Source organism: Lepus europaeus, chromosome 8 (assembly GCF_033115175.1).
Source record: "Lepus europaeus isolate LE1 chromosome 8, mLepTim1.pri, whole genome shotgun sequence".
In the NCBI taxonomy this organism is placed as follows: domain Eukaryota; kingdom Metazoa; phylum Chordata; class Mammalia; order Lagomorpha; family Leporidae; genus Lepus; species Lepus europaeus.
Genome location: NC_084834.1, coordinates 25304264 through 25330020, shown reverse-complemented (window position 1 = coordinate 25330020; position 25757 = coordinate 25304264). Strand labels below are relative to the sequence as shown.

Genomic DNA, 25757 nt, shown 5'->3' with positions numbered 1-25757 from the left:
CATGAACCACCTGTACACCCGGTGAGAAAACTTCTAAGATAAACAATGGGCTATACATTTTCTTTAAAATGACAATTAGAACAAAAAAAAAAGCAGCTCCTGAGAGCCAGGAGCCATCCTGGTGCTATCAGGCAGCCAGGCTGCAGCACTCTTCTGTTGAACATCAAACAATTTCACAAAACATCAATATCAGACAAGGCCACTTGGTGACCAGGAGACATCAATACTAAAACAAGACCACTTGTATGCATGTCTGAGTAGAGACAAAACACAAACATGGTCCAAGACACAAAATACCAAACATCTTCCCCCCTCAGAGTGACCGCTTCTTAACAACTGTGGCTTTAGTCTCCCTCTATTTTGCTCTCCCTATATTTAGGATTTGCTGAGATACCAAATGAAAAAATTAGTCCTGATTTCTGACAGTACCCAACCCCTGCTTGGAGCATCACAAAATCACCCAACCAAAGTTCAAATCCTTCAAGTCCTTCCTACCATCTTCTTATTGAGAACCCCTAGGATTTTCCATCTTGTGTATTCTTTCTTGGTGCAGTAAGTAGCATATCAATTTGTCTAACTGTCAGATTGCCTAGTGGTGCGCTCTCCTGCAGGGCATTAACAACAAGAAGCAACACCAAATGCTCTCCACCGGCTACACTAACAGTGCAGTATACTAACAGTTTCTAATGTGGAAATACTACATAGGTGTTTTTAAATAGAGTAGACATTACAACTCAGTGTAATAACTCATTCAAGCAAGAAGCCTCAATGGACTATAAAATCATTAGGTAAAAACATGGTAGCAAACAGCAGAGTCATGTGGCTTCCGAGTCTCAACCTCAGATTTATAAATTACGAAGAAGCAGTGTCTGTACAGAGAAGAGATCTGTTTATCACTACTCTGAGTAAATCATCAATCTTAACAACATTAATACATTGAACCATAATAAGTGACTCCAAATGGGCTATACTGAAAAGCATACACTATCACGTATGTTGTAATCATGAATCCATTCATAAGGGAGCAGAAAAACCTGAGAATGTAGGGTTTTCTACAAAGCAACTGGCTAGACTCTTCAAAAATTCAGTGTTATAAAATGCAAAATCAAGGTAGCAGAATGTTTCAAGGGTCTAGCCATGACAGTCACACATAATGAGTCATCCTGGATTGAGCAGGCACCACTGGGTGAGGAGAGCTGGTGAGGACAGAGATGGAAATTATAAAAGGCTTTAGGTAACTGGGAAAATCTGTAAATGGATTATGTTGTTAGATTTTATCAAATTAGGGATAATCTTCATAGGAATAAAAATGATACTTGTGGGTGTACATGGAAAATATTCTTATTTTACGAATGCTCCGTATTTATTACTAAAGTGTCAAGATGTCTAAAACTCACTAATTAATTAACCAAAATAAAATTTTATGTTAAATGTACATATGGATACAAACAAAATATATAGAATATAAGAAAATATAGTAAGATATTAACAAAATATAAAGTTATAAGTCTAGGTGAAGACTGTCACGTTATCATTGCACTATTCTCTTTAGTCCTGAAAATTTTTAAATAAAAGGGGAAAATAACAAAAGATAAAAAAAAAAACAGAAATTTTTCAGAATCTAAAAAACTTTATAAAAATAGACTAATGCTTGCAGTTTGAAAACAAGTAATATGAAGTTTAATATGTCAAATTTTTTATTTCTATATTGAAATAGTAAAGAAACAATAGAACAAACACCACAAATAACTTTTTTAACTGATTGCAAACTGGGAAGATGTTTTTGAAACATATATCAGAGGGCAAAGGATTAAAAGATTAACCAAATTAACTTTTTAAAAGCAACTTTAATAGAAAAAATAGGAATATATAATATGCAATTCACAGAAGAAGTAGCCAAAAACTTACCAAAAGAGATTAAATCTCACTAGTAATAAAGTAAACACAAATCAAAACAATGAAGAAACATTTTCAGCTCAATTATAAAAAAGTGATAATGAGGGAGATAGGGAAAAGGAAACTCTCATCCATTGAGAAAGTAACAGCTGAAGGACAATGTTACAATGTCTATGTTTAATGTTTAGATTCTATTATGCTGTAATTACACTTTTTGTTATTACCCTAACGTCCAGAGGCATAATAAGGTTGCCTGCTGCAAACTTGTTTGTGATACCAAGAAAATCAAAATGACTTTAATCTAGCAAAAAAGGGAAAGTTAACTATTAAACTATAGTACAATCTTAATATGGAATACTAAATAGTAGAGTAAGTCAGATTTTATGTGCTAATATGTAAGTATCAACATGGCAGAGACACCAAATTTTTTAACCAAAATTCATTCTCACCTTCCATAGTAACAGGATTGTAGCTGAGCGCATGACTCCCTTGCAATTACATGTAACTAAATTCTCACCAAAGGAGGAAGAGTTTTGGAAGTAATGTATGTCCTTCTGCATTGGGTATTTTAAGAGAACAGGTATCCAGGTTATCTCCCTTTCCTGATACAGCTGAAAAAAACATGAGAATAAAGCACAATGGAGTGATGGAGCCAAGAGATGAAAGAAGCCTGGGTCCCCAGAAGAGCACATGAGAAAATCTCACCACCAATCAGTATGTGAAAAATTCCCAGCAAGTGATCCCATTACAACTAGAATTAAAACTTAAATTCCTTACCTTAGCCTATCCAGGCCATATATAATTTAGCCTTTCTTTTCCTTTACAACCTTATCTCCTACTAGTAGGCTCCAATCTCATTAGATAAATATTATAGGATTCCATTATATGAAATATGGAGATAAGGAAAACTCATGAAGACAAACAGTAAAAATTACCAGGGACTAGGAAAGCCAAAAAGAGAAATACTACTTAATGGGTATAGAATTTCTGTTTGGAGTGATGGAAAAGTTCTGGAAACAGTGGTGACAGACGCACACCACTGTAATCGTCAATAATGTTAATGAACTGTACATCTAAAATGATTAAAATGGAAAACTTTATTTTACACATATTTTACTACATTTTCAAAAGTAAAAAAAACTACATTACTGAGAAGTGTAACAGATAACCTAAATAAGAAAAAGATCTGTTCATAAATTAGAATACTAAATATTGTTGAATGTCAACTTTTCATTGTATGTCTTACTATGGCATGTGCATATTTAACACTATGGATCATGTGAGTCCTCAAAATCTTGACCAGACACTTCACAAAAAGAGATATTCAAATGGATAAAAACTCATGAAAAATGCTGAACACTGGCATCGGGGAAGTGCAAATTAAACCAGACAGAAATACCTTAACTTTGTGATAATGCTACATATATACATTAGAAACCCAACAATACAACATCATAAATTTTCCTTTAAGTCACAGATAATTTTTTAAAATAAGGAAGATATGCAGTTTTTATTGATTATAAAAGTTATAATAGGTTACATATTTACTAGTTTTGATATTGATTCCTGCCTTCCTGTAATGGCACTCAGGCTGATGAAGTTCCTTCAGAATTGCTTGTAATGGGGTCAGACAGTGAAAAGTCCTAGTTTCTGTTTATCTGAATACATCTTTATTTTTACTTTGAATCTTAGGTGGATATAGAATTGTTACTTGATAGCTTTCTTTCCTTTCAGCTATTTGAATATATTATTTCCATGTTTTCTAGCCTCCATTTTTCTTATAAGAAGTTATTTTTCTCTTGCTGCATTCATGATTTGGACAATTTGGCCACCTACATAGCTAGATGGGTTGTTTCTGTGTGTTTATTCTGATGTTTGCTGTGCTTCCTGGACATGTAAATTGGTGCTCTCCACCAGGCATCATTTATTCTCCTGAGACTCTATTAGCTGCATGCTCAACACTGGGTATGTTGTCACAGGCGTCTCAAACTCTGTTCATCTGTCTCCACTCTTTCCATCTCTCAGTGATTATTCTGTCATCTCCAACAGCTGATTTTCTTTACCTAATTACATTTCACACATACCCCTTTTTTTAAAAAATTGAGCCAGGGGTAGAAGAGAGAGTGTGTTCTCATTGCTTGCCTACTCTCCAAATGCTGGCAAAAGATATGGGGCTTGGCGAAGCCAAAACTGGGATCCAGGAACTCAATCCAGGTCTCCCAGATGGGCAGCAGGGACTCACCTGCTTGAGCCATCTCCTGCTGCTTGCTAGAATCAGGATCAGACCCAAGACTCAAACCCCAGGCACTCCAGTGTGGGATGTGGGAATCCCGACAGATACTGATTTTCTCAACCCTAAAATTCTCTTTTACTTCTTCTTTTTCGAAAAGCTTGTTTAGTTATTTATTTTTTTTATATGAAAAAGCAACAGAAAGAGAAAGAGAGAGAGAAGTCTTCCACCTGTTGGTTCACTCCCCAAACACCTGCAACAGCCAGAGCTGGGCCAGGACAAAGCCAGGACCTCCAGCTCCATGCAGTCTCCCACAGGCATGGCAGGGACTGAAGTCTTGAGCCATCATCTTCTTCTTCCCAGGATGTGTATTAACAGAAGGCTGGTTGGAAGTGGAGTAGCCGGCAGCGGAACCAGGCACTCCAGTGTTGGATGTGGGTATCCTAAGTAGCCGCTTAACTTGCTGCACCACAACACCCATCCCTCTTTTGCTTTTTCTTTACAATGTGTTTCTCTGTTGAGATTGCCTGTCTGTTCACTCAGTAGGGCTATTTTTCTTTAATCCTTTTAACACAATTCTTCTGATTACACTTAAAGTTGCTTTAAAGTCTTTTAAGAGTTTGAAATTTCTAGCCCTACTTAAGACTAGTTTATACTGATTAATTTTCTTTATCTGGAAAGGGGCCACATTTCCAATTTCTTTGCATATCCAATAATTTTGGTTAAAATGGACATTAGATGACTAATGGCATATTATAGCAACTCTGGTTTTTGTTATATTCTTTCAAAGGTCTGTTCAGTTTTGATTTTGGTGTTATATAGTTCTAACAGGCTTGCCTGAACTCAAACTACAAATGTCATCTCCTTTGTGGTCAGCAACAACTGATTTCACCTTCTAGCTGCTTCTTTCTTTTAGTCTGATGCTCTGTGGATTATGCCTGCACCTGAGCAGTTTGGTGGTTGGCCAATGAACTGGGTTCAGATTGTATTCAGATAGATGATTCACAACCCCGGGTGTGACACTACTTTCAGGATTTCCCGCCTTAATTTTAACCATGCAGTTAGCCCCATTTTGTGTCCTCTGACACCTCAAGCCAACTTCTGGCCACCTAAACTGCATGCAGGTAGAGGAATGGACTCAGTCAAAAAACAAACAAGAGCAAACACAAATCTCACATGAGTCAGTTCTCGTTCAAGAGCAAAAGTCACATAATGATAAAAAATAACTTAGGACTCTGATCCGTCCAAAATTTTTTTAAAAACATATAATTAATAAAGCAGAGAAAAACTACATATTTCATAGTAGATGTACAAAAATGTTTTTGTCTACCAATTTTCTGCACAAGCCTAAAATCAATGAGATTCTCAAAATCTATTTTTTCTTCACAGGGCAAAGACCTCTGATAATACTCTAAATCTAAAAGGCAATGGTTTATTATGGTGTGAAATCAAATATGCAGTAACAGCCATGACTGTCTCAACTATTAAGGATGGCCTCTCCCTTCTCTAATCCAAAAAAAGGAACATACATTCACGAGACTAGTGGCAATAAACATATCACACAAAGCTAACATTTTCATGGTAAGACATAGGATCAAAATATAAGGATTTTCTTAAAACAATTAGCTTGGGAATTGAAGCACAAATGCAAAAATAATTGCCTCCTTTGAGCTTTGGCTGTCAAACACAGGAAATGCCAATGCTTTCTCAGAGTTCTGTGATAATTAAAACCTTGTCACAGAACTAAACTATCAATGAATATTTATTTAAAAATCAATTTGCAATATGATACTGAAAGCACAAGAAATGAAGGAAAGAGATAAAAGACTAGGTTTCACCAAAATTAAAAAGATTTGTGGTCTGAATGACACTATCAAAAAAGTAAAGGAGACAATCCACAGAATAGGAAAAATATTTGAAAAACATATATCTAATAAGGACCTAGTTCCTGGGATATATAAAGAAAGGGTATCACACAATTTTTTAAATTGGCAAAGGATTTGAATAGATATTTCTGCAAATAAGATAAGCAGTCAATAAGCATATGGAAATGAGAATAAAAAAACCACAATGATATTCCACCTCATATTAATTAGGATGACTAAAATACAATATTTGTCCATGAGGATGCAAAGAAACTAGAGATTCTTATATGCTTATATACTACTGGTGGGACTGCAAAATGGTACACCATTATGAGAGTTTCTCAAAGAATTACACAAAGTTACTGTATTAGCCAGCAATTCCAGCCTATCCATATATCTACAAAAGAAACTAAAATCCATGTCTTCACAAAAACTTATACAAGAGTAAGAATGTTCACAACAGAGCATTCCTAACAGCCAACAACAACAACAAAAAAAGGATAAACAAAATGTGGTATACAATGGAATATTACTCAGCTACAAAAATGAATGAGATATTGATACACACTCTATATATTATGTTAAGAATATATATTATGGAAAGAAGCCAGACACAAAAAGACAAATATTATATGATTCTATTTTTATAAAATGTTCAGAAATAGGCAAATCCATGTAAGCATAAAGTACACTGGTGGCTGCCTAGAGCTAGGAGGTGAGAGATGCAGGATAGGAGGGAAAGTGACAGAGGCAGCCTAAGATTAGAGATGATAACTGCACAACTCTGAGATTTTGCCAAACTACCAGTGAGATACGGTTAGGGTTGAATTTTCTGGTATGAAAACTGTATCTCAACAAAACTGCCACTAAAAATAAATTTGCAAAGAGGAAACATACACCACAAACATATATAATGCAAAGACAACTGGTTCCCTCTAACTCAAATTCATGCATTGATGGGAGAAAATTATAGTAAATGACTCCTCTCTATTAAATACATCTCAGGAAATCAGTTACCACATTTTACATGAGTAAAAATCTGTGAGAGACTGTCATTTGCTCCTAACACTGTTATACTTGTTACAACCATGCAGTAAGCCAAATAGTATAATTGTGGAATATTTAAGCATCCACTATCATTATTTTAGAATTTTAAAACATCACTGCTTAACTATTTATTGCTTCAAACACATGAAAAAGTATAAAAGAAACTAATGTTTATCATTAAATATGAGTCTACTTCAAAAAGTCTGTAGAAAATGAAATTTAAAAATAAGTTTACTTTGGTGCCAAAAAAAAACTGAAATCCATGCTCAATATTTCAAAATATGCATCTTCCACAAACTTTCTGTAGACCTCTCATGTTTTATCTAGGAAAAATCCTTTACCCAGTTCAATAATGTATTCCTCCATAAATATCTTTCATGGACTACGTTAGAAACCATCACTAAAAGATCACATAGTAACCATTTGATGACATGGTATCTATACACACCTCTCCTACTTTTGAAGTATACTTACTAATTTTTAAATCGTGACTGACCAAAGCATTTATAATCACCATGCATGCAAATCTGAAACATTATATAGCTGAAGGAAAATACATTCTGAGATGAACTCATCTACCTTTATTTAAAACTAAAATTGTATAAGTTATTTTATCTAGTGAAATGATAGGTTTATAAAAGTCTTAACTGTGACACCTACAACATTCTTCAAATTTTATTCTTGGCACAAAGAAATTGGACAGGAAACAAAATACAGCCCGGCTGTAGTAAGGGGGTTTATCTTGTCATGTTGTAGCAAACAAAACCCATTAGAAAGAGTCAAACAAGGGACAGCTAAAAAGAAATCTGAACTAATGTCAGCAGCTAACAGAGAACTATCATGAAAGCTCAAGTAGAGAAAATTCGGTTTCATTCATAAAGTATTAGCATTCCTGCCCTCCAAAACCATTTTTTCTGAACTCTTAATATTTAAGCTGTACACAAGAAGAATTTTCTGAGAACTGTTTATAAAAAGGGTCAGAAATGAAAAAACTCTACTGCCCAAGTAGAAGTTGAAAGAAACATAAATCATACTGATATTTTACATTGGGCATTGTAAATGTCATTCATGTAGCATATGTATAAACTTTAGTAACAGGAAAAGAATTTCACATGGAGAAGGTACTTACCAAATATTCATGTGTCTTTAAAAATCTCACTGATGGTTGAGATTCCCTAAATAATAAAAAAAGAAAGAATTTTTCAACTTTAAGGTTTCATCTACTCTGTAAAATCTACACAAAAATTCCATTTACTAGAGTAGCATGTTTGTGTTCAACACTTTAAAATTTAAAGCATGTACTAAAACTTTGGCATATAATATAAAACATTTTAATAATTTTATAAATAACAAATTTCAAATGTAATATTTAGAGAAGCCAATAAATTATAAAAATGGAAGAGTCCACACTAGACCACAAAAATAATGAGCGCTATCGTAAATTTAAAAAAATTAAAGATCGGGAGTGGGCATGTGGAACACATGTGTGTATCTGCCTTTCAAATAAAATTGTTTTTTAAGTAGAACCAATGGGGCCGGTGCTGTGGCACAGCAGGTAAACCTGCCGTCCACAGTGCCAGCATCCCATATAAACACCAGTTCAAGTCCTGGCTGCTCCACTTCCGATCCAGCTCTCTGCTATGGACCTGGGAAGGCAGCAGGAGATGGCCTAAGTCTTTGGGCCCCTGCACCCGCATGGAGACATGGAAGAAGCTTCTGGATCCTGGCTTCGGATCAGCACAGCTCCAGCAGTTGTGGCCAGTTGGGGAGTAAACCAGCGAGTGGAAGATCTCTTTCTCTCTCTCCCTCTCTCTCTCTCCCCCTCTCCTTCTCTGTGTTTGTTGATAGCAAAAATAAAATGTAGGGGCCGGCACTGTGGCGTAGCAGGTAAGGCTGCCGTCTGCAGTGCCAGAATCCCATATGGGCACTGGTTCGAGTCCCGGCTGCTCCACTTCCAATCTGGCTCTCTGCTATAACCTGAGAAAGCAGTAGAAGATGTCCCATGTCCTTGGGCCCCTACACCCATGTGGGAGAGCTGGAAGAAGCTCCTGGTTCTTGGCTTCGGATAGGCCCAGCTGTGGCCATTTGGGGAGTGAACCAGCTAATGGAAGACCTCTCTCCCTCTCCCTCTCTTTAACTCTGCCTTTCAAATGAATAGGTAAAGCGTTAAAAAATAAAAAATAAAATTTAAATATTTTACCCATAATTAAAAAACTGCATAAACTGGCAAATGAATTTTACTATTTATAAAAGTTGCTGTAATTAATTTTATAATAAACAAATTACAAATCCTTTTAGTCAGCTCTCAAGTCATCTTAAGTTCAAAAATTCAAAAATAAAACCAGTAACAATATTTACAGAGCGCCCTGTCTGCTAAGCATTTTGCTCTGGAACTGAAAACTTTTTTTAATCACTTCATGCCTTATAGTGAGTATGAGTAATTCTTAAACACAGTAGCTACATCTGACTGCATAACTTAATGGTTTAAAACTACCACTAAGACACCTCAAAAGCAAAATTACATATAAGGGAGAACATCACATATTATGAAGTAAAACTGCCCATTTCAGAGCCAGGAAAAAAGCTGTTTTTAAAGTCCTTTTAGAGAATCACCAGAATAAAAATCACTTTTCTTAACTAGTAGAAAATCTTGCCATCCTAGAAATTACAATACCACATATAAAAACGAAATCTTTTCTTACGAGTAAGTCATACCAACAGAGACCACTACTGCTAATAAGCAATCAAATTAATGACATCCATGCACAGGCCATTAAAAAAGGGGGGAAGGGAGGTGTATTTGAGAACCAAATATAAAATTTAAAATAATAAAGCTTCTGTAGGATGGCACAATCAGCATGACTTTCAATTAGAAGACTTTTTAAAAGGATACACTGAAAAGCACAACAAAGTAGACTTCATTACAACTAAAAACTATTCTTTTTTTAAAAAAGTGAAAATGCAAGTTACAGAATAGGAAAAAATATTAGCAATGTGCATGTCTAACAAATGATTCATATTCAAAATATATTTAATTTTTAAAAAGTGTCAAATCATCAAGAAAAAAAAAGCAACAATTTTTTAAGAGAGGCTAAAAAACCAAAAACTTGACAAAAGATAATTAGAAAAGCTAATATCAGGAATATCAAGAGAATACAAATTTAACATCGCAATGAGATACCAATGAAAACGATTAACTTTTATCTAGACACAAACAATGCTAGTATAAGCAAGATTGGGCTTCAACTGTCATTTTCATGCCTTGCAGGTAGAGATATAAAATGCTGTGAACAGAATGGGAAGCTTTTTGGAAATAACTAAAACTGAAAATACACATTCCCAATGACTAAGCAATACCACTCCTGTGTATAAACTCAATAGAAATGTGTGCACATGTACAAAAAGGTATGTACAAGAAGAGCACAAAACTGTACATAATCTAAATCTATCAATATACAGGGAGAAATAAACTGTAGTATATTCACACACTGAACCCTTACACCTCAGCAAAAATGAAAAACAACACGACAAACAAAATATGATACATCTCAGAAATACAATACTATGTGAAAGAGCCCAGAAATAAAACGAAAAGAAAAAGCACATGGTACGCAATTTACTTGTACAAGATTCAAAAGCAAAACAAATTAATCTGGTTGCAAAGTCAGAATAGCACTCCCCTTTCTTCTGAAGAAGTTACTGGGTGAGAAAGGAGACGGGAAACTGCTGAAGAGCGGAAATCTTGATGTACACTGCAGTTAAAAGGAGCTCATCTATGCCTTTCTTTATACAAATAATGGCTCAACTGAGAGAGCGGCAAGATGGCGGAATAGGAAGGGTGCACACTGATAGTCCGGGAAGAGACAGTTTAATAAAAGTGGAGATACTACAAGTTCAAGGAAGAGTAGGGGGAGAAACAGCAGAGGAAACTCTTCAGGAACTAGTGGTTCACAGTGGACCTGCATGGAGAGCGTGGGAGCCCAAGTTCGGGACACCAGCGGCAGACTCAACACACCAGCGCTGGAACGCGAGGTGAGCCGAACCTCAATAGCCCGAGACACCAGCCGGGCAAGCAGAAAGAGGAGACTAGAGGGAACGAGGCTTGAAACCCCATGGGGAAAATTTCACCAGGCTAACTAGAAGAGAGAGAGAGAGAGAGAAAAAAAAAAAGTGACTGATAGGGACACGAGTTTCTCTCACTCAGCTCATCTCTCAAAGGCGAGCAAGACAAAGAGCAGGCGCCATTTTGGACATACGTTATAAAGCGGGGCAGCCTCAGGTCTGCACCGGCCCTGAGCCTAGCAGAAAAACCTGACTCTGGGGGGGGGGGGGTGAAATAACAGGAGATTAGGATCTAACTTGACAACCCAGTGGGAGACTGCAGGAGAATTGGAGCCCACACCAAGGGCAGCAGAGATTCCCTGTGTGGTCCTTGGGAAAGAGATTCTGATCTCTGGCTCCTGTGGGTATATCATTTGCCTACTAACTACCTCCAATTCCATTCAGCTGTGTGGAATTACTTCCCTTTTGAATCAAAAAAAAAAAAAAGAGAGAGAGAGAGAGAGAGAGAGAGAGAGAGACCACGCCTAACCTGGGAGTGTCACCTTTGGCACACCCTCAACCCTGAGGAACCAAACAGAGCTCTCAGGCCACACTCATCTCAAGACTCTAAGGCTCCACCGAAAGCAGACAGTCCACTAAACCTAGAGCCATAGTATAACAAGAAAAAACACCACAGTGAAGAAACCAAATATCTCCAACATGCCAAACAACAAACGCAAAAACCGAGGTAACAAGAACAAGGAAGATACTATGATGCCCCCAAATGAAAAAGACACCCCAATTCAAGATTATGAAGATGATGAGATAGAAGAAATGCAAGAAGCGGATCTCAAAAAATTGATAAGAACATTAACAAGTTCTCAAAAACAAATTCTTGAACTACAGAAATCCTTAATGGACAAGATAGAAAATCTCTCTCGTGAAAATGAAATATTAAGGAGGAATCAAAATGAAATGAAACAACTAGTGGAACAAGAAACTCTGATAGTGACGAGAAATCATAATGAAATGAAGAATTCAATAGATCAAATGACAAACACATTAGAGAGCCTTAAAAACAGAATGGGTGAAGCAGAAGAGGGAATATAGGACTTAGAAGACAGAGAACAGAAAAGGAAATAGGCAAACCAAAGAAAAGAAGAGGAAATTAGAAATCTAAAAAATATTGTCGGGAATCTACAGGATACTATTAAAAAACCCAACATTCGGGTTCTAGGAGTTCCTGAAGGCATGGAGAGGGAGAAAGGATTGGAAGGCCTTTTCAGTGAGATACTAGCAGAAAATTTCCCAGGTTTGGAGAAGGACAGAGACATCTTAGTAGAGGAAGCTTATAGAACCCCTAATAAACATGACCAAAAGAGATCCTCACCACGACACATTGTAATCAAACTCACCACAGTGAAACATAAAGAAAAGATTCTAAAAGGTGCAAGAGAGAAACGTCAGATTACTCTCAGAGGATCTCCAATTAGACTCACAGTTGACTTCTCATCAGAAACCCTACAAGCTTGAAGGGAATGGCGAGACATAGCCCAGGTACTAAGAGAGAAAAACTGCCAGCCCAGAATATTATATCCTGCAAAGCTCTCATTTGTGAATGAAGGTGAAATTAAGACTTTTCATAGCAAACAGAAACTGAAAGAATTTGTTGCCACTCGTCCTGCCCTGCAAAAGATGCTTAAAGATGTGTTACACACAGAAACTCAGAAACGTGGTCATCAACATGAAAGAAGGTAAAGGAAGGAACCCTCAAGGCAAAAGATCACAGGAAGCTCAATTTCTCTTTGACATAGAATTAAACTCTGATGCTCTGTTAAATCAATGTGTTAAAGTAATCTATTATGTTTTCTCTTGATGTCTGTTAAATTCTAATTGTTCAAAAACAGCTGAATTTTTATTGAGCTATGGGTTATTTAAATATGTGCTTATTTTCAAAGATTTGAATAATCACCTTGTAACAATGATCAAATTTGGTCTATATTATGTCATGATTTTAAGGAATCTTATTTCAACCAGATATTTTGGATTTTGAGCCTTCTTGGCATTCTTGACAGGCATTCAAAAAATCAAAGTTTCAAACAATCTGGTCTCTAAAATTTCCAGTAAATCTTGGACTTTGGTTTTTCCAGTTTGGGCCCAACTGAAAAAATCGAAGGACCTATGTCTCTCATCTTATAGAGACACCAACTAATCAGGCTATTTGGATTATAATAGAAGTATTGTCAAGATGTGACGTGGTACTAAATTTTAAGTTTCTATAATGGAAAATGCTATTAATACAAATGTTTGAGAATTAAAAAGTCTAATGATCTTGTGTTACTAGACATGATAGTTATCTTAATGAGAAAGCCCCAGAGCCTAAAGGGTTAAATACTTGTAAAAGCCTACAGGTGCTTTCAAAAATACTGTGAAGTAAGCAAGTGCCTCTTGTTGGTTGATGAGTTTATAATTTTAAACATGGCAACTTAAAGTCTTTTGTCATCCACAGTTATATATGATTTGCTGCTCATAAAACTAAAGCATTGTTGGTTCTGTGTTTAGCTGTCCTCCTATAGGTTCCTATGGACTTTTTCCAGCCACTTCTATTGTATTCAGTACTTTGGGATGGCTCTGTAAACAGATGAAGCCAATAATGTATTAACAGTACCAACTGAGAGAAAGTATGGTTAACTGAGGTTACTAAAAACAAAAAGCAATTCAAATCAATTGGCAATCTACAAAAAGAGTTAAAGATTTTAAAAGCTATTATTAAAATTGCTATATTGGTCTACTATGCTTTGTTATATGTGTGTACATATTGTATGTCCACATGGGAAAATTTTATTAAGAATTTTATTTTACTTGGCTTATAGATAATATTGTCCATAAATTTAAGCTGCTAAAATTAATCAAAGATACATTTTAAATCGTGTGACTGGAATCTCTGCATCCTATGTTTTATATTTGTTGGTAGAAAGAAACTAAAAACTACACCATGTTAGATATTTAAGAGGTGTTTCCAAATACATGCTTCTTAAAATTTACAGAAGGCATTGGACCTTCTGGTAAATGTTTTCTTAAGTTGTTATCTAATGGTTGAAACAGTTTGCTAAGTATTCATGTAATATTGCTATTGTCAGCAAGCGATCTAGGACTTGCTCCCTCATTTCTCTATTCTAAGCCCAACTTGTTCTTTCATTTCTCTATTCTCCTCAAGGTAGGAAACTAATTCTATTATAAAGGAATCTGTAGGATGCACAATTTAATCTTTAGACCCTATAAAAGAGATGGCTAACATTTTTCTGTAATAGCATAGCCAAAATAAGAGCTTAAATAATAATCTCATAGCTAGATTCACTTCGACATCAGCGAAGTATACAGTAAGTAGAAAAAAACCTCCCTTTCAGACCAAAGGGAAAGAAAGTTTTTAAGTGAGAATATAATTTTCCTCATGGGCATTGTCTACCTTAGAAAAACTACTACAGAACATGCCTGTGACTATAGACTTGTAGTTCAGGCCACCAAAGATTAGAGATGGGACTTGGGCACTCCCTTGACTTGCATCCTCTGGTCTGCTTTAACACAAACCAGGAGGAAAAGAAAGCTAGGCATCAGAAGCAATGGGTGGCAGGCCTATTAATGGCTGATCTGTACAGTGATCTGCCCTCAAGGAGACCCAACAGGCCAGTCTACTGCAGTGGCTTTCAATGTGGTAAGCCTGGGCTTCAGCAGAAGTCAACTTGTGAAGAGCCCTGGCAGCTCTGCCAAGAGTTGGATCACTGGAAATGGACCTGCCCTGGAGTCGAAGGATGCCCAGGTCAGAGCCACAGATCTTATTGGCTCTAAGCTGAAAAGCCCTTCACTCAGCCCAGCTTCCAAAGTGACCACTGGAGCTAAGGGGACGGCCAAGTAGGGTCAGCAACATTGAAGGCAGAACTGTAAATTTCTTGTTAGAGATGCCACCTGCCTTTACCTGGCCAGCTCTCCTCCCAGGCCAGCTAAGTAATGAAAGTCAACAGAGTGCCTTCCCCTAGGAGGTTCACACCTCCCTTAGATGTACCCCATGTGAAGAGATAGATAGGTCTGGGCCTCTTAACTTACAAGGCCTAAAGCCCACCAGATTATTATCAAGCCCCTTCTGTCAGGTTCTATTTGCCTCTCAATCAGAAAACTTAATTGTACCTTAGACAACACCTTTCTTAGCTCCTCTAATAATGACTCTGTCCTTTGTTCTAGACCCTATCTAGCACACTTGGGCCTCATTCCTTCATAATCATAACCTCTACTCTACCACCAATGGCTCTACTCCCAACCTGTGTGTACTGATGGTCCTCTTCCCCACTTAATGCTGTATAATTGTTCAGACCTGGTTAATGCCACTCTTAGGATCATTGGTTACTATCCTCACCCTGTCTTTTATGACCTTGTCTAAATATGATCAGAGTCAGCAAACTTGGAAGGCTTCCATAGCCTTGGCAACTCATGACAAGAGTCTAGGGTAGTTACTGGTGCCATAAACTAGAGTGTCAATTTGTTAGGTCAACAACAGGAGTCACTGTGCACTTGCTCCTCATGTGGGATCTCTGTCCTTAATGTGCTATACATTGTGATTTAATGCTATAACTAATACTCAAACAGTATGTTTCACTTTGTGTTTCTATGTAGGTGCAAACTGTTGAAATCTTTACTTAATATATACTAAATTGATCTTCTGTATATAAAGAGAATTGAAAATGAATCTTGTTGTGAATGGAAAGGGAGAGGGAGCGGGAGAGGGGAGGGTTGCGGGTGGGAGGGAAGTTATGGGAGGGGGAAGCCATTGTAATCCATAAGCTGTACATTGGAAATTTATATTCATTAAATAAAAGTTAAAAAAAATAAATAATGGCTCAACTATTTTAAAGTTAATTTTTGTAAAAACCAAATGCTGAAGAATAACCTACCAATAAAATAACATTAAATCATCACACTAACAATATGTAACTCACTAATTAGAAAATATGAATTTCCTAGCAATGTATTTCAATTTATAGAAATAAATTGATTACACAGAGGTAAGTTAAATATAGATGGTTATTTTGTATTAGTAAATATAAGACTAATTTCAATTTAAATATGAATTTTACCAACAAAGTTCCTTCCCTATGACTTTCTATTACAAGTTGAGTATAGCTTATCTGAAATGCTTGGGACCAGAACTGTTTCAGATTTCGGAATTTTCCAAAATTTGGAATATCTGCATAGACTTTACTGGTTGAGCATCCTTACTCTGAAATCTGAAATGCACTCAATCTGTAATTAACTTTGCATAAAATCTTGCTAATGGTTGTCTTAAGCTCAAGACAGATTTATAAATAAATTAATCTGCACATATTTTAAAAGCATGAATAGCTAACTCATACATTAAGCTGAACACTCATAAAAGCTTTAAAGCAAACAATTTGGCCCTTTTGCTTAAAAATATTTAGATTTTTTTTAAACCAATACTTTCTGAAGAAAGGCTTTTCAAATTTTCTTATATGCCTAAAATGTTTAGGTTACTATTTAACATACTACGTGCCCTTCTCTATTCAAAATATAAACACAGTCCTAGTCCTATATGTATATCCTTTTAGCCACTTTCCATTATACTTACCTAATCACCATGTATCTAACCAACTTTTATTCCCCTCTCTAAATTAAATAAACACCCGTATCTGATTAGAATTGAAATCTAATTATTAACAACCTATTTGTCTTGTGCTGTTGCATTTTGTTATTCTGAGTGACAGAAGACAATGGCATGGGTTCCAATGGATCAGTTTCTTAATAATTTCCAGAGGTGGTCTGTGTCCTGGCTACTCTGCTTCTGATCCAGCTCCCTGCTATCTGCCTGAGAAAAGTAGTGGAAAATGGCCCAAGTATTTGGGCTCCAGTCATCCATGTGGAAGACCAGGATGAACTTCCTGGCTCCTGACTTTGGCTTGGTCCAGCACTGGCCGTTGCAGCTACCAGATAAGTGAACCGGCAGGTGGAAGAGATCTCTCTGTCTCCCTCTTTCTCTGTAACGCTGTCTTTCAAATAAATAAATCTTCAAAAGAATGAAAATTTGGGCCGGCACCATGCTTAACAGGCTAATCCTCCGCCTTGCGGCGCTGGCACACCGGGTTCTAGTCCCGGTTGGGGCGCCGGCTTCTACCCCAGTTGCCCCTCTTCCAGGCCAGCTCTCTGCTGTGGCCTGGGAAGGCAGTGGAGGATGGCCCAAGTCCTTGGGCCCTGCACCCGTATGGGAGACCAGGAGAAGCACCTGGCTCCTGCCTTCGAATCAGCGCAGTGCGCCGGCCCCAGCGCGCCGGCCCCAGCGGCCATTAGAGGGTGAACCAACAGCAAAAAGGAAGACCTTTCTCTCTGTCTCTCTCTCTCACTATCCACTCTGCCTGTCCAAAAAAAAAAAAAGAATGAAAATTTAAAAAAGAGTGAACATATTAAGTCTTAAATCCTTCATTACAAAATTAAATGAAAACTATCCTAAAGAACAGAAATGTTCTATAAAATCAAATCTGTCACTTCTATTTAATAAATGGGGGAGGGGGGAATCCTGTAAAATTTTATTTGCATAGTCAGTAAAATTCAGGTCTATCTAGAACCAGGTGGAGTCATGAACCACATAACAATTTTGTCAATGACAGACTTGCATGTACAACAGAAGTCCCATGAGGTTATAATAAAGCTGATAGATGCCTATCATTGCAATACGTCACAGGTGTTGTAACATCACAACACAACCCATCACTTACGTGCATATGGTGATGCTGATGTGAAAAGTACAGCGTATACAATTACATATACTACACAACACTAATGACAATAACCCACTATGTTAATGATTTACATATTTACTATAGTATTCTTTGTATCTCTGTTTTAGAATGTATTCCTTCTACTTACCAAAAAAAAAAAAAAAAAAGCTGACTTTAAAACACTGTCATGTTATACCAGCAGTAGCCTTGGAAGTCTGTCTACCACACCTCTTCACTGTGTTTGGAGGACACATAACATGAACATTCATGTGAGTATAACCTATATTGTCATATATTGTTCACATGATGATGAAACCACATCTCCAACATAAGACTGTACTCTAAGTATCAGCATCTTGCTACAGTGCTCAATTGGCTACAAAACAATTAGGACTTAAGGTCTGATCTTATAAAAGGCTACAACATTTTCCCTTTGTAGTCCCAAACAACCACAGAATATATATTCCTTTCAGATGTACATAAACATTTAGCTCAATAAATCAAGGCTTAACACATTTAAAATAACTGAAATGACACCTAAATATATTATCTGATTACAATGAAATTAAGCCAGACATGAGTAACAGAATGATAGATGAGAAGTCCCAAATATGGGAATTCAACAACTCATCTAAACATAAAAACCACATATGCTGCCCGAAGAAGTCTCATGGGAAATTAGAAAATATTTCAAGATGTGGACAATGCAGTCAAAGTAGAGCTTAAAGAGAATTTATAGCATGAAAATATCTATGATAGAAAAAGCAAAGACTCAAATCAGGGGTCTTTAACCCTAAAATGGATAAGAGGAGCAACTCAAACTCAAAGCAACCAAAAGGAAAACAACAATAAAGAGTAAAAAAATCAAAAGGGTTATAATGGAACTGAAAACAAACAAACCAAAAACACCACAGAAATTAATAAATATAAAAAGCTAGCTCTTTGAAAAGATCAACAAAACTGGTAAGCCTTTAGTCAGACAAGTCAAATACATAAAACAAAAGAGAAACAATTTCTAACAGGAATAAAATCAAAGATATCACAATAGACCTTACAAACATTAAAACATTTAAACCTAGGTACACCTCTATGCCCACACTTCAGCAACTGGGATAAAATGGATCATTTCATCCTGAAAGATACAAACTACCAAAACTCATTCAAGAAAAGTTAGATCTCCTGGATTGTTCAATATATATATAAATAAAAACAAATTCATTGTTAACAGTACTCCAAAAGAGAAACTAGATGCTCAGATATTTCATGGCAAATGCTACAAAACATTCAGGGAAAAAAAAATACCTATTAAACATAAAATCTTCCAGAGACTAGAAGAGGGAATACTTCCCAACTCAAAATATCAAAAAGAGACAAAAAAAAATACCAAGAAAGAGACAAAAATACCAAAAAAGAGAAAGGAAATACCAAAAAAGAGACAAAAACTTTTTAAGAAAACAGCATACAATATCCCTCATGAACATACATAAAACCTTCAATGAGATATAAGCAAATCCAGGGACCAGCGCCACAGTGAGTTTGAGTCCCAGCTGCTCCACTTCCATCCAGCTCCCTGCTAATGGCCTGGGAAGTGCAGCAGAGAGGGGATGGCCCAAGTGCTTGGGCCCCTGCTACCCACATGGGAGACCCAGAAGAAGGTCCATGTTCCTGGGTTCAGAACAACCTGGCTCTGGCCATCTATTAATTCACATGAGGAGTGAATTCACAGATCGAAGATCTGTCTCTCTGTCTCTTCCTCACTCTCGCTTTAACTCTGCCATTCAAATAATCGTTTTTAAAAAAATAAGCAAATCCAATGTAACTATATAAAATTATATGGCTCAAAAGCAAGTAGGATTTATGAAAGAATGCAAGTTGATTCAGTATTTAAAAATCAAATAATGCAATAAATCATTAACAACCTAAACAAGAGAAGCTACATGATTATTTCAATAGCTGAAACGCAGGCATTAGACAAAAATCCATTATCTCTTCCAAATTAAAAAGAAAAATATACTCAGCAAAACAGAAATACAAGGGATTTTTTTAAGCTCATAAAGGGCAAGTAAATCAACCTACAGCTAATATTATATTTAATAATAAAATACTAATGAAAGGCCAGAAACAAAGTAGGATGTTTGTTCTCACTACTTCTATTCAGCACTGTACTAGAAAGCCCTAGTTAGTGCAATTAGGAAAGAAAATGAAATCAAAGGCAAACAAATCTGAAATGAAGGGGAAAAAAGACTTTATTCATATGAAATAGGAAATCCAAAGAACTCTACAAAAAAGCTCCTAGAATTAGTGTATAATTTTAAATAGTCATGGGGATCTAAGAGCAACAGACAAAAATCAATTGTATTTTTACATATTAGCAATAAATTAGTACATAAAAATTGTATTTTTTTAAAGATTTATTTATTTTGAAGTCAGAGTTAGAGAGAGATAAAGACCCTTTCATCTGCCGGTCCACTCCCCAGATGGCCACAATGGCCAGCACTGGGCCAGGATGAAGCCAGGAGCCAGGAGCTCCATCCATGTCTCCCACGGGGTGGCAAAGGCCCAAGCACTTAGGCTGCCTTCACTGCTTTCCCAGTCCGTTAGCAGGGAGCTGGATCAGAAGTGCAGTAGCCAGGATTTGAACTAGTGTCCATATGGGATGCCAGCATCACAGGCAGCAGCATTAACCACTATACCATGACACCTGCCCCACAAAGAATATTAAAACAGTAGCAATTACAATATTATCAAAAAAGAGAAATACTTACCTATAAATCAACAAACTACGTGCAGCATCTATATGCTGAAAACTATAAAATTGATTAAAGTAATTAAAGACCTAAAAAATGAAGAAATATGCTATACTGACATACTGAAAGGCTCGATGAAGTTAAAATATCAATTTGATGCTGTCAAAATGTTAATTTTCCTCAGATTGGTAAGTAGCTTAAATGCAATCTCAACCATCCCAGCAGAATCCAGTTGTCCCTTAGGATCCACAAGAGCTTGGTTCTACAACCTCTGCCAATAACAAATCTATGGATATTCAAATTCCTTATATAAAATGGTCCAGTATTTGCATATAACCTATGCACATCCTAAATCAACTTTCCCAGCTGCTCCAGTTCTGATCTAGCTCCCTGCTAATGTGGCTGGGAAGGCAACAAAAGGTGATCCAAGTGTCTGGGCCCCTGCCACTCATGTGAGAGACCTGGAATGAGTCCCTGGCTCATGGCTTCCGCCTGGCCTGGCCCAGCAAGAAGCTGAAATCGGGAACAAAGCCAGGACTCAAACACAGGCATTCCAAGATGGGATGTGGGCATCCTAAGCAGCATCTTAAACAACATGCCAAACACCTAACCTGAAAGGGGGAAAAAAAAAAACCACAAACAAACAAACACCCTGAAGGCACAGAATACTCTCTGGAATGACAATCTTGCTTTAATGAAATTAACTATGTAACTGCTAGTCTCAGATTGAAGAACTAAACTAGGAGTTGAAAGCAGTAATCTAATAAACAATAAGCAAGAATAGTAAACTTGATTACATAGCTATTAAACAAAACAGAACGTAATGATAATGGAGGTAGAAGTCCTTTAAAGCAAGTTACTTTGGAAGACAATTACACATAATCTGAGCTTTCATAAACTGAGACTAGCTTCTTGGAGAAGCAAATGACAAAAAAATACACACACATGCACACACACACACATATCCTGGTATGTTCACAGACTTTATTAAACGGTGAAATATACTTGTATGGTTTGGATATCAGTTTGGATGTTAAATGTACCCCCAAAGGCCTGTATATTAAAGGGCTGGTCCCCAGGGTGGCACCCAGAAATCAGTGGAACTTTTTAGGAGGTAGAGCCTAGTAGGAGGTCCTGACATTACCGGGAGAGTACCTTCAGAAGACAGATCTCAGGATGAGGTTGTTAAAACATCCTACATCTCTCTGCTTCCTGCCTCTCCACGTGATCTTTCATATGCAATCTGCCACTGCCATCCACTATGCTCATCAGACCAAACCAATGGAGCTGCCCAATTCACCCCAGGTATTTCCCTGTTGTGACCACAAGCTGACCAATATAGTATCTTTTAAAACAGCCTTAAAGTAGCAGTGGCTTGACGCAGTGATTCAGATATCACTTGAGACACACACACCCATATTACAGTTCCTAGTTTGTGTCCCAGCTCTGCTTCCGGTTTCAGGTTCGTCCCGATATGCACCTTGAGAGGCAGCACGTGGTGACTCCAGTACTTGGGTCCCTGCCACAAAGTTGAGTTCAGGACTCTTGGCTTCAGCCTGGCATAGCTGCCAATTGTGGGCATTTGAGGAGTGAATCTTAGCATAGGACAGAAAATCTCAATTTTTGTCTCTCTGCCTTTCTAATACAATTTAAAGATGAAAATAGGCCGGCGCCGTGGCTCACTAAGCTAATTCTCCACCTGCGACGCCAGCACCCCAGGTTCTAGTCCCGATTGAGGCGCCAGATTCTGTCCGGGTTGCTCCTCCTCCAGGCCAGCTCTCTGCTGTGGCCCGGGAGTGCAGTGGAGGATGGCCCAAGTGCTTGGGCCCTGCATCGACATGGTAGACCTGGAGGAAGCATCTGGCTCCTGGCTTTGGATCGGCACAGCATGCCAGCCACGGTGGCCATTTGGGGGGTGAACCAACGGAAGGAAGTCCTTTCTCTCTCTGTCTGTCTCTCTCTCTCTCTCAGTGTCTAACTCTGCCTGTCCAAAAAAAAGAAAATATTTATAAAACAAAAAAGTAATGTGCTAATAAATACCAAAATTTATTAAATATATAAATAACATCCTTACAAATGAAATAAATTCATTAGTTAACACACTTGGTAAAAAAAGAAAAAAAAAAAACAAGATAACTTGGTATCTTATTTTTTTAAAATTGTTATGTATTCAAGTTTTCTCAATTATTCCCAAGATATCTTGGTTTTTTTCTTTTCTTTTTTTTTTTATGGGGGGGGGGATTAAGTCAAGTTCAATAATAAATCAAAATTCATCCTTACATTTGGTTCTGACACCTTCTTGGTCTCTTCTACCCCAGAATAATCCCATATCTGCAGGCTTGTCCCTTAAAACATTGATGTATGGAGGCCGTTTAGCTAGTTTTCTTGTAGAATATCCCACACAACCTGGATTTGTCTGTTTCCCAGAGTACAATTTAACAATTCCCTGTATTTCCCAGAAACAAGAGATCTGCTCTGGCAACTAACTGGTTTCAGAAGAACTTATTAGGAAATAATACAACAAAGGTTACCTCATTCTACACTACAACATAACAAGAGAAACATGGCATCACGTTATCTCCCTGTACAACTCTGACCATTTGGTTCAAGCAGCAATCTGACAGATGTATTGTAAAGGCACGTTTTACCCTTTTCTGTCATAGTAAATGATCTGGGGATTGCTAATTGGCAACTATCCATAGATATCCTGTCCCCAGCAGTCTTGAACCCAGAGGTTTTGGCACCCATTCGTGTTTCTTGCTATAATTGTTTCTTAGGAGTTTCACATTATGATTGGCTTTTCTTTTTCTCTTCTTGTCATTCTGGGCTCATGGATTATTTTTTCAATTCAAGGTTTAATCATTCATTGCAATCAAGCTTTAACTGATGCTTAGGTTATTCCACATTTAGCTGGTTTGAACTCCTCTGGGTTGGTTATTTGAATGTACACTATCCATTTTTGAGCACTTCTTTGTTTTCTCACTTGCTTTGTGTTTTCCTGAGAACCAGGATCATGTGTTTTTCTAAGAAGCCTCAGATTCTTTCATTGGCATAGAGTATTTAGAGACTAAGACATGGATGCTTTCTTTATTCTCTTAAATGGACTTTCTGGTTCCTAATAATAACAGATTAATTTGACTAACTAATTAATTTCTTGCCCAATAAGATAAATGACATGGTTTCAAGATCACCATAAACAGCAGAACTAATAAATACATGAGAACATACTGTATGAATGATTCTTATATTGACATTAATGATGTGTCTTAGGGATTTGGTCTTATCTGGTTACAAATGCATCCTTCTTTTCCATCAACATGTTACTATTCCAAAATATGGATGCAATAATTTATTTAGCCATTATTGTACTGAAGATATTTTTGCTATTACAAATAATGTTGTAATTAACATACTTGTGCATACATTTTAATGCACATTTCTGTTAACCTTCATGCATATTCTTTGAGTTATTTGTCTTTATTCATAACCTATTTTCTAATTTTTGTTAATCTGTAGAGACACTTAATTAGGTTTGTTAAAACTTTGCTACATGTTACAAATATGTTCTACTAAGTGGTCTTGGTCTTGTTATGATGTCTTCTCTCAGAGAGGTTTGTTTCCATTTAAGGGAGTCAAATGTGTTTCCTTTTGAAATACATGGCTCTATGTCAACAGAACAAACTTTGTGTCGTATGTGTATATACATATAAATATACATAATTCCCTTTTCCTTTTTTATTTCCATTCTCTGGGCTCTACTCCTGCATCAGTAGCAAAATTTTACTCACTACAGCTGGAGAGAGGATTTTTTTTTTTCTTACAATGATAAATACCAAATACACAAAATTAAAATCAAAAATCTCACTAAAGAAAAAATAATAACCATCAACCTCTGCATTTAACAAAAAGATTAAAAAAAAAAAAAAGGATGCTCCCTTTTTGCAGTCCAAATGCACAACTACTTGAGGGGGAAAAAGAAATATACTACAAATCTAGCAAACAACTTAATTTGGTAATACATATATTTGGTAATACATATTAAGTTGGCTATACATATAAGGGGAAGGAGAAACAAACAAGAACACTAGCAACACTGCAAATGCTCCATAAAAAGAAAAATCAATTGCAGAACACTGTTTATATGAAAGAAAGTCTACTCACAATGTTTTTATGTTTTACTGGGGCAAGTGTTTGGCCCGGCAGCTAAGAAGCCAGTGAAGAGGCTGGCATTGTAGCCCAGCAGGTTCATTCACTATTTGCAATACCGGCCTCCCCTACAGCAATGTCAGTTCAAGTCCCCAGCTGCTAGGCTTCCAGATCCAGTTCCCTGCTAATACGCCCAGGGTAGCAATGGGGTTGGGTCCCTGCCATCCACATGGGAGACCCAGATGGAGTTCCTGGCTCCTGGTTTCAGTGTGGCCCACCCCAGGCCATGGCAGCCATTTGGGGAGTGAACCAGTGAAAAATCTTGCTCTCTCTGTCTCTGTCTCTCTGCTTTTCAAATTAGTAAGATCTCTAACAACAACAACTGACACCAATTTGATGTGTAACTCTGGTTCCTGACTGCAAAAGCAGATCCTGGGAGTCAGCAGTCATGATCCAAGTGATGGATTCCTGCCACCAACCACATGGGAGATCTGGATTGAGTTACAGGCTCCCAGCTCTGACATGGCCCAGCCCAGGCTGCGGCAGGCATTTGGAGAGCGAACCAGTGGATGGGATTGTTCTGTTCCCCTCTCTTTCCCTCTCTGCCCTTCCGCCTCTCTTTCAAAATATAAACAAGTAAATAAAATAAATAATCTTTACAAATGAATAAAATTTGGAAACATACATTGTGTCTCTGATGTCAAAATGGATTCTAACTTTAGCACTAAAAGAAGAAATCAACATACTAATGTACATATCCTTGCTATAAACTTATTTCCTGAAAAAAAGCCTAAGTGTGCAGCAGATTCCAAACTTTTCAATTGTAGAACTCTATCATTTGATTGGAAACTTTTTCAAATTAATTATTTGGGAATACAGGCAGGGAAAACACAATTTAGCTGAACAGCTCTGTACTCTAGGAGTTCTAAGTCTCTACTACCATATCTCCTAACTTTAGTCATTTTCATGTGAAATAGTCTGTGAACATTGAGGTCCCACCTGGCCT

General features: G+C 37.0%; 1 protein-coding gene across 5 annotated transcripts in view; it reads right to left on the bottom strand.

Moving 5' to 3' along the window:
- The window catches only part of FBXW7 (F-box and WD repeat domain containing 7), a 212802-nt gene that overhangs the window by 129227 nt on the left and 57818 nt on the right, over window positions 1-25757 (bottom strand). For 2 of the 5 annotated variants that reach the window (XM_062199488.1, XM_062199489.1), the window contains 2 exons: window positions 8168-8213; window positions 2346-2507 (listed from right to left, as the gene is read on the bottom strand). The exons of 1 other annotated variant lie outside the window; for it this stretch is intronic. In XM_062199488.1, the coding sequence (XP_062055472.1) occupies window positions 2346-2456 (111 nt within the window). In that variant the 5' untranslated portion in view covers window positions 2457-2507; window positions 8168-8213. The remainder of the gene's footprint in view (window positions 1-2345; window positions 2508-8167; window positions 8214-25757) is intronic. 2 more of the 5 variants (XM_062199490.1, XM_062199493.1) reach the window with 1 other exon arrangement.